The sequence below is a fragment of the Balaenoptera acutorostrata genome, chromosome 1 (assembly GCF_949987535.1).
Source record: "Balaenoptera acutorostrata chromosome 1, mBalAcu1.1, whole genome shotgun sequence".
In the NCBI taxonomy this organism is placed as follows: domain Eukaryota; kingdom Metazoa; phylum Chordata; class Mammalia; order Artiodactyla; family Balaenopteridae; genus Balaenoptera; species Balaenoptera acutorostrata.
Genome location: NC_080064.1, coordinates 51,395,669 through 51,406,107, shown reverse-complemented (window position 1 = coordinate 51,406,107; position 10,439 = coordinate 51,395,669). Strand labels below are relative to the sequence as shown.

The 10,439-nt window shown below is 40.5% G+C and overlaps 1 protein-coding gene across 4 annotated transcripts in view; it reads left to right on the top strand.

Annotated features, from left to right (window-relative positions):
* Window positions 1-328: 328 nt before the first annotated feature.
* The window catches only part of LOC103014389 (cytochrome P450 2J2), a 125,953-nt gene continuing 115,842 nt past the window's right edge, over window positions 329-10,439 (top strand). For all 4 annotated transcript variants that reach the window (XR_009005418.1, XR_009005420.1, XM_057529254.1 and 1 more), the window contains exon 1: window positions 329-583. Coding sequence is in view for 2 of the 4 variants with exons in the window: in XM_057529254.1 (XP_057385237.1) it covers window positions 374-583 (210 nt within the window). In the remaining 2 variants the exon portion in view is untranslated. The remainder of the gene's footprint in view (window positions 584-10,439) is intronic.

The window sequence follows — 10,439 nt, the reverse complement described above, 5'->3', positions numbered from 1 at the left end:
TTGTAGCCAGGCCTTTTCCGAGACCCTTGCTGTTCTCCCAGGAATCCGGCCACAGGCGTCTGGTGGGCGGCAGGCGGGCTGGGAGAAGGCAGAAGGGAGTAGAGGACCGGGTGGAGGCGGGTCAGGGGCGCGGCAGGAGGCGGGGCCTGAGGAAGAGCCCAGACGGGTCCTGCAGACCAGGCTCCGCGGAAGCCTAGCGGGCCAGGGTAGGGGCGCGGCGGAGTGAGGGTTGGAGAGGGAAGGGAGGGCGGGGCGGGGCGGGGCGGGGCCGGGGGCAGGCGGGGAAGGAGGGCAGTGCTGGCAGCTTAGAGGCTGAGAGCTGCCGGGACCTTCGCTGGTTCAGACCGCGGAAGAGCGAGCCGAGGTCGCCGCCATGCTCGCGGCGGTGGGGTCCCTGGCGGCTGCCTTCTGGACCGTTCTCCGTCCCCGCACTGTCCTGCTGGGGGCCGTCGCCTTTCTCTTCTTTGCTGATTTCCTCAAAAGGCGGCGCCCGAAGAACTACCCGCCGGGGCCCCCGCGCCTGCCCTTCGTAGGCAACTTCTTCCATCTGGACTTTGAGAAGGGGCACCTGTCGCTTCAGAGGGTAGGAGTGGGCGAAGGTGCCAGGGCCGCGTCCTGACCCTGATCTGCAGGACAAGGGCCATTCCGGGTACCGAGGGCGGGAGGCTGGGGGGCTCTGAGGCTAAAGCGGGCCCCCGGGGAGCTTTGAGCCTCGCTCTCCTCACCAGCAACCGGCATGATTCCACTTCTAGGGATGAAATTTTGTTAACTGTTTACTATTTAAGTGTGCCAGACACGATATGTTCTTTAAGTCATTTAATTGTGTGTCTTGTTACATATTATTGGGACATTATTTTTTTTTTAATCAGTGATTTTTTTAAAAAAAGCATTTTTCTGCTTCTTAGCCATTATTGGAACACACTACATTTTTTAAAATTAATTAATTATTTTATTTATTTATTTATTTTTGGCTGTGTTGGGTCTTCGTTTCTGTGCGAGGGCTTTCTCTAGTTGCGGCAAGCGGGGTCCACTCTTCATCGCGGTGCGCGGGCCTCTCACTACCGTGGCCTCTCTTGTTGCGGAGCACAGGCTCCAGACGCGCAGGCTCAGTAGTTGTGGCTCACCGGCCCAGTTGCTCCGCGGCATGTGGGATCTTCCCAGACCAGGGCTCGAACCCGTGTCCCCTGCATTAGCGGGCAGATTCTCAACCACTGCGCCACCTGGGAAGCCCGGGACATTATATTTATAATCACTTTGTCTTTTTAATATTATTATCCTTGGGGGGGAAAATCCGGTACTTTCCCTCTCGGAGGCTCCGTTTCCCATGTGGAAAATGGTGATATTGCTACCTAAATCCTCACCGCCTTTCAACTGAATTGCTCCCATCCCCACAAGGACTGAGCCCCTCACATTCAGCCTCCTCGCCCTGCAATCCACTCTCACTAAAGTAATCATTTTAAAATGTCACTCCTCTGCTTAGGCTTTCTCAGGGCTTCTTGCTGCTTCCCAGCTTTCAGACTCCTTAGGGAGCCACTTGGAAATCTTGCTGTAGCCTCTTTCCACTTCTTTATAATCATCTCCCATCAGGGCTCCCTAACTGTGGTCACTCTGAATTCCTTAGAATTCCCTCCAACATCCAGCACTTTCTCAAGCATTTTCAGCTGCTTCCCTGCCTCTCAGCACAGGTACCTTGCTGACAGACAACACTGTGATAGGTGGGTGTGAACATTAAATAAAACAGTGAATGGTCAATATTAATACAGCTTATTGTAGGTGCCCAACAAATAATAGTTCCCCTTTCCCTAGAAATGCCTGGAGCACTTTAAACACAAGCCTATAATATAAACTCAAATTCAGATGGAGAAGGTTTTTATCACTTTCTGGGAGAAACACACATTTGGTACAGGATTAGTCTACAGAATTTTAAAGCTAGGCTCCTAAACCTGTACCGTTGTTTAATAAATGTGTTGTTTAATTTCCAATATTGGGAGATTTTCCTGTTTTCTTTCTGTTAGTGATTTCCAGTTGGAGTCCATTATGGTCAGAGGACATATTTTGCATAATTTCAATTTTTAAAAAATATGTTAAGGTTGGTTTTATGACCCAAGATACAGCACCATGCATACTTGAAAAAAAATGTGAATTCTGCTGTTGTTGGGTGGAGTGTTCTATATTGTATGTCAATTAGATATAACTAAATGACTGTGTTCTTTAGTTCTTCTGAACCCTTGTTGACTTCTTGTCTACTGATTCTATCAGTTACTAGGAGAGGGTTGTCGAAGTCTTCAACTATAATTACTTGTTTTTCTATGTCTCTAGTCAGTTCTGGTAGTTTTCATTTATGTATTTGGCAGCTCTTTTAGATGGTGTATACACATTAAAATTGTTATGTCATCTTGGTGAATTGGCTCTTTATTATGTAATGTCCCTCTTTATCTCTGGTAATTTTCTTTGCCTGAATTTTACTTTATCTGATATAATATAGCCACACCAGTTCTCTTCTAATTCGTATTTGCATAATATATGCTTCTCCATTCTTTTACTTTTAATCTACTTATACCATTTTATTTGAAATGAGTTTCTTGTAGATAACATATAGGTGGGTAATTTTTTTCATTCTGCCAATATCAGACAGTTGATTGGTGAATTTAGATCATTTATATTTAATGTAATTATTGATTTGTTAAAACATAAGTCTGCCAATTTATTATTTGTTTCCTATTTTTCACTTCGTTTTTTACTCCTCTGTTTCTCCTTTCCTGTCTTCCTGTGGGTCACTTGAACATTTTTTGAGAATTCCATTTTAATTTATCTATAGTGTTTTAGAGTATATCTCTTTGTATTGTTTTTAAGTGCTTGTTGTAAAGATTACATGCTATGTGTACATAACTTATTGCAGTAAGTATCAACAGTTTAACACTTCAGGTGGAATACAGACACCTTAAAACTCTTTAGGTCCTTTTATCTTCCCCCACTTTATAATATATAAATTGTCTTAAATATTACCTCTACAGACATTGAGAACCACCTCAGACAGTATTATAATTTTTCTTTTAACTGTCAAACATGATTCGTTAAATTCAAGAAGAGAAGATTAGTCTACAGTATTTACCCATTTATTTACCCTTTCTGTTGCTCTTTCTTTCCTAACTGAAGAACTTTCTTTAGCTATTCTTTTAGAACTGGTCTGCTGACAAAAAAATTCTCTTAGCTTTCCGTCATCTAAGAATGTTTTATTTCACCTTCTTTTCTGAAGTATATTATCACTGGATATAGAATTCTAGGTTGACAGTTTCTTTTATTAAACCCTTGAAAATGTTGTGCTACTTCTTTCTGTCCTCTCTAGTTCCTGATGAGAAATCTGCTGTAATTTGAATTGTTGTTCCCCATGAGTAATGAGTTGTTTTCCTCTGCATGCTTTCAAGAAGTTTTCTTTGTTTTTATTGTTTTCAGAGATTTGATTATATGTCTTGGTATTGAATTCTTTGGATTTATTGGGTTCACTCACAACTTCTTGGATCTGTAGGTTTTTCTAGTACCAAATTTGAGAATTTTTCAGCCATTATTTCTTCAAATATTTTTTCAAGTCCATGTTTTTTTCCTTTCCTTCTGGTACTCTTTGGCACTGATTGCACAACTGACAGATCTTTTGTTATTCTAATATCAGTCCCTGAAGCTCAGTTGTTTTATCTTTTCTCAATCTATTTTCTCTGTGTTGTTCAGATTGGACACTTTCTATTGATGTCTTCAATTTCACTGATTATCCTGTCATTACCACTCTGCCACTGAGTTGCTCTCTTGAGTTTTTTGTTTACATTATTGTATTTTTCAGTTCTAAAATTTCTCTTTGGTTCTTATGTATATTTTCTAGTTCTTTGTTAAGATTTTCTATTTAAAATTTTTTTTGAGAGTATAATTGTTTATTGAAACATATTTTCAATAGCTGGTTTAAAATCTTTATCCTATAATTCCAACATCTTTATCATCTCAGTATTGGTTTCAACTCATTCAATTTGAGATTTCTCTGGTTCTTGGTAACATGAGTAATTTTGGACTATATTCTGGACATGTGGTGTATTTTGTTATGTGACTCTGGACTCTATGTAAATCTTTTATTTTGGCAGATAGTCAATCTGTTTATGTTCAGAATGTTCACTTTTGTGGATTGTGGTTCAAATGTCAATTTAGGTTATAAAGTCTTTGCAGTGCTATACTGGTCTACCCCACTTATGTGTTGTCCACCCCCATAGGACTCCAACCCACATTCTCATCAGTGCAGGCTGGAGAGAATGAGGATGGGGACAAAAGATTGGGGCCCCTCTGAGTAGGGTAGCCTCTTCCTTACTGCAGGGGGTGGGGGGAAGTCAGTAATCTAACCATATCACCTCCATGGGATACAGGTGGCTCCTTATTTCTGTAGAGTGGTAGAAATCAGAATTTTGCCCACTGACTACTTCAAGGAGTCTCCTTACTGCAGTTCAGGGGTGACAGTCACAATTCAGCTCATAGAGTCAGCAGGGGAGGGGCACCGCCTTATTGCAAAGGTAGGATGAAGGCAAGTTTCCATGCATCTTCTCCATGGCTGTAACCCCTCATTAGGATGTGGGAGGGCCACATCTCTTATGGTATTTGTCTCCAGAAAAGGAAGGTACAAAGATTGAAATGTTCTGTCCTGGTGGACCACCCTTTATCTGGTCCTTTGACTACAGAGAACAGGGTTTTATTGGTGTTACTTTTTGTGTGTGTCAGTATCATGATGAGGAGGAGGAGTAAAATGGGATGCTTTTACTCACTCTTGTCTGAAATCAGAAACTTGGTCTGTGCCCTTGTTTTACCATTAAGATAGATATGACTAAAGAGGTTAAATGATTTGCCTCATGTCATAAAACTGGCCAGGGATGAAACTGCGGCTAGGGTCTTATCTCTGGCCCAAAGATTTTTCATCAGAAGTGTTAAATTTTATTTTATATAAGTTTGCAATGAAATATTTTTGGCTGTAAAAAAAATGGAGTTAAATGGTGTGATTTAGTTGTAATTAAATTTACATTCCAGTAATTTGGAAACATTAAGTACCTATCATTAACTACCTATCATTACCTATCTATCTATCTTTACTTACCTATCAGCTATAACATTAACTATCTGCTAGGTCTTGTATGTGGATGTGTATTCGTTTTCATTTGATCTTCACAAAAGACACACAAGTTAGGAATCTTCTGATGTTGTTTCCATTTTACCACTGAGCAGATGGGCTGAAAATAGTAAAGCAATTTCCCCAAGTTATTCAACATAGATAATGGCCAAACAAGGACTTGGACACAGGACTATTTGACTCATTTACCTATTCTCTGACTTATGCTACCTGACTTTTCACGATGTAGTTAGAGGATAATTGACTTATTCAGGGGTTCATTTATCCAACAGACATTTATGAAGTGCTTATTATATGACAGGCACAGTACAAGACAGTGTATGATGAAATGTGTGTTATAAACTTTTGGTAACCAAATGAGATATCATGAGGTGGGATCACTGTGAATGGGAAGCCCTGGGGATAACCTCTATAGAATGTTGAAATAAATTTGGCTGAACTGGAAAGAAATGTTAGGCAAGTGGTTATATGGAGTAAAGTGGACAGGAGATTTTTAAATGGGAGGAAGTGACATGAGCTAAAACAAAGTGAGAGGACAGTGAAGAAACTGGCCTATTTGTATGGCATGATGGGAAACATGAACCATTCTTGTTTTTCCCCTTTTTTTCTAAACTTCCTCTACCACAGTTATATGTGCATGTATTTAAATAAGAGAAAATCTTATTGGACTAAAGTGGGAGAATGGTAGATAAGGTGGATAAATGTATTATGAGGATATACATTAAGCTGCTTGTAATAAAAAGGCCCCAAAATACAGTGGTGTAAAGAAAGAGTGAAATTTGTTTCTCTCTCAGAGGTGAGTTCAGATGTAGGCAGGAAGACCAGGGTAGGAAGGCTGCTTTGTACCACAAGGTCATCCAGAAACCCCAGTTCCTTCTATCATGCTGCTCTCATCCTACAGCATCTTCATGTATGAGTTCCAGTCCATGGAAAGGGGAAAGGAGCAGGTGGTGAGAAGCAACTTTCCTTTAAGGACATGACCCAGAAGATGCACACATCACCACTACTTACGTCCCATTGGCCACACCTGGAGAAGCTGAGAAATGTGGTTTTTGATTGGGAAGTCATGTGGCCAGCTAATATTTAGGGAGCTTCATCACTCAGAAGGAGAGAGAGAGAATACCTTCATGCTTTCAGTTAAGGATGAGACATAACAGAGCGCGTTAGGAAGAGCCCAAATTTATGACCACCAGCCAGGCACTAAATCTCTGTGCTTCTTTTTCTGAAAACAAAGAATACATTGTAGGGTTATTATAAGAATCAAACAAGTTCATGAATGTCAGTTTACTGCCAGGGTGCCTAGCACATAGTTGATGCTTCTTTTCTATATCTACCACCCTCCTCCTTTCTTCAAAAATTTATAGTAACAAACTCAAGGAAAAGCCAGTTGAGGTTGCATACCTTGTCTGGCCTGATTGCTGCGTGGGTTGCATTAATCCACTCTCTGGCCACTTCCCCTCCATTCCTTTGTCCAGATCTAACCAGAGTCCTTTTGCTAAAATATACTGCCAAATATAACAGTAACAATAAATAATTTTATTATTTATTTTAGTATTATGGTTACTTATCACCACCATCCCAATGATGGAAATTAGTAATATCCCCCATTTTATAGATTTGGAAACTGGGACACAGAGAAGTTAAATAACTTGACCAAAAATCACATAGAAAGTGAAAGCAGAAGCTGGATATAAATGGATTTGTATGACTTCAAAATCCAAGTTCTTAAGCACTCACTGCCCTTACCTCTCCTATTCAGTTTTCTAGTTGCAAACAAAACAAGATCCAAAATATTTCACTTGACATTTGTATATCTTTGGTCTAGCTCACGTTACCTTGCCAGGCTTGTTTACCCTCTCCGTACACAAATGAGAAGGTATTTTTTCCCAGAAACCTATCCTAGCCTTTGGTCCCCTTATGTGCTTCCTGCTTTCCCCCATTTAATAATTTATTGTACAGAATGGTAATAATAAGAACTGGTTACTTATCTGTATGCTCCATTAGCTTGGGGGCATCTTAAGCTTAAGGACCTGTACCTCCAGCACCCGGCCTTGACCAACCACAGGGTTAGTGCTCTTTAATGAACCTATATTGCAGTCAGAAAAGAGAGCTCACTTGTTCCTGAAAGCCCACATTTTCCTGTCTTTGCATTGGTGTATGCTATTCCCACAGCCTAAAACCTTTGCCTTCACAACACATATCCTTTTGCAGGAACCCACACCTTCATTTACAATCTGGCCCAAGTATCAGCTCCTCTTAGAAACTTTCTCCTGTACCTGGAGTGGAATTCTTCTCTTCTTTCAATAGCTTCATGCCCTTGCTCCAGCATTATAACATATATCATCTTCCACTATGCATTAGTTTTTTTCTGTAGTCAGCCTTCCCCAAGAGGCTTAGACACTTCAGGAAAACACCATAGCATATTGATCTCTGTATTGCCCTCACATATAACATAGCAATGTCAGAAGGTACCTGACAACTCTGAAAGCATTTTATAAAAACCTGTTGGATTGAACTTGAATTTGATTTCCACAGGCTGTTCTCAGAAACCTAGCATAACACCAAGAACTACCAGTGAGACCAATATTCTTAGCAGGAGTTCAGAGACCCCAGGGGACTGGTGAACTGCATTTATGCATAAATGCATTCATGTGTACAGGGTTTTGCTTTACCAGATCTATGACATACTAGATTTTTGAAGGATTTTACCACTTAAAAAGTGTAAGAAGTGTTATAAAGCTTTATTCCCTATGGCCTTAGGTTTCTTTTTTGTGCTTTATTGGATAGAAACGCTTTGTAACTATAAAAGCAATGCAAATGCATTGAGTGACACATTTTAAAATACAGTTTAGCGAGTAAGAGAGAATCTTAGCCCTCCTTGTGCCCAACCCGCCCTCCCCCGACACCCCCCCCCCCACTCCCGCCATACACAGAGCTCAGTGCTGGTGAGTGCTCAGAGGAACAGACCCTCTCAGCTACTGCTAGTGGGAATAAGAATTGATACACTCTTCCTTTTTTCCTTTTTCTTTTTTCCTGTCTTTGTTCTGTTGGCTTTTGAGTTTAAGAACTTAAATTAAGTAGAATCGTCCTCAACTTTACATCTCGTGGTTCAGTCTCTTGTCTCACTAACTCACCACTTCTAATTTTTTGTATTCTAAACATTTATTTTGCTCTACTTTATTATTTAAGTGCTTCATCTTACGTTTGGAATATCTATCATTCATATTAAATTTCCTGTACCCTATTACTTTTATTTGCCGTTTATAGCTACTGTGCTATTCCTTTTCTCTTGATTTTTCTATTTTCATTTCTGATTTTAAGCCTGTTTTAGCCTCCTGAACCATCCTTTTTTTTTTAATTGAAGCATAGTTGATTTACAATGCTATGTTAATTTCTATTGTACAGCAAAGTGATTCAGTTATACATATATATAGATTCTTTGTTATGTTATTTTCCGTTATGGTTTATCACAGGTTATTGAATATACTTCCCTGTGCTATACAGTAGGACCTTGTTGTTTATCCATCCTATTCATAATAGTTTGCATCTGCTAACCCCAAACTCCCATACCATCCCTCTCCCACACCCTGCCTTGGCAACATGTCTGTTCTCTATGTCTGTGAGTCTGTTTCTGTTTCATAGATAAATTCGTTTGTGTCAGTAGTGTCATATTTTAGATTCCACAAGTGATATCGTATGGTATTTGCCATTCTCTTTCTGACTTACTTCACTTAGTACGATAATCTCTAGTTCCATCCATGTTGCCACAAATGGCATTATTTCATTCTTTTTATGGCTGAGTAATACTCCATCGTATATATGTACCATATCTTCTTTATCCATTCATCTGTCGATGGACATTTAGGTTGTTTCCATGTCTTGGCAATTGTGAATGGAGCTGCTATGAACATAGGGGTACATGTATCTTTCTGAATTATAGTTTTGTCCAGGTATATGCCCAGGAGTGGGATTGTTGGGTCATATGGCAACACTATTTTTAGTTTTTTTGAGGAACCTCCATACTGTTTTCCATAATGGCTGTACCTTCTTACATCCCCACCAATAGTGTAGGAGGCTGAACAACCTTATTTTTAACCTCTTTTTTTATCCCTTTCACTGTCTTTTTCTTAAGAACTTGTTTGTTTTTGTACATCAAAATGTATTCTCTACCTTACAAAGTCTTCTCAGATGACACTGGGACTTACATTTACCTGCAAGTAAAGCCATTGGCACAGTGACTGGTATGGTTACTTAAGAATTGGTAGACATCACCACCATTGGTACCAGGGCTGCAGGAGATCCTTTGATGTATCCATGTTTACACAGTTGATCATGCCATAAAAATGTTTGATGTAGTTCTGTCGGACTAGAAATATACAAGGGCAGAGAGTTGGTAAGAGGTGAAACTCTGTAGAAGTTCATTTCAGTAAACACTACTGGAGTGCCAAGTCCCCTCCAAGAACAAGCTGAGATTCCAGGTTGTATACATTGTCAGTTAGGAGTCCTTTAGCTTAACCTGAGATTTTCAGCCATTCCAAAAATATTTTACTATATATTCTGAAATAGTCAAGAAATCCTTTCTGTAAAACCTAAGAAGTTCATCCAGGCATTCAGCATGATGAAATAAGAAGTCTTGATTTATGCAGACCCATTCCTGCCATTTCTTAGAACAAGACGTGCACTTTAGAGGCAGACCAGACTAAGATGGAATCTTGGCTCTGCTCTTTCTAACAAGACAGACTTACTGTGCTAGTGATGAACAAACATGGATGGAAGACTGTAGACCAACAAGACAATGGAAGGATGGAGTTCAGGCTTGGTCTTTAATATGGGAGCAGGGTGGTGGAATGAGACTAAATCCATGGTATCTGCTCTGAAGGGGTGACACAGTCCAGGGAGCTTGAGGTGACATGGGAGCGCATAAGTGCATGGCAGCTGGGGAGGTGGGGGCCACAGATACCTGAAGGAAATGAGCGCTTCTGTTTGATACCACAGCCTTAGTAAGACACAGCCCTGCAGTCTGCAGGAATGGGCAGGTCTACTTAGATTCCTCTCTTGAGTAAGCATGTCAGGGATGACTTTGATTTATGACCCTTGACTGTGGTCCAAGCCATATTTGCACATACCTGAACATTTGTGTACGCTCCTGACACACCCACACACTCTTCCATTCTCTTTGTCTCACTCTTCCTCTCCCAGCTCCCTCACCCTCATTCTCACATTCATTCTCTTACATCCACTAAACTCTAAGGTCCAAGCACCATCTTGGGTTCATGGCTTTGTCCTT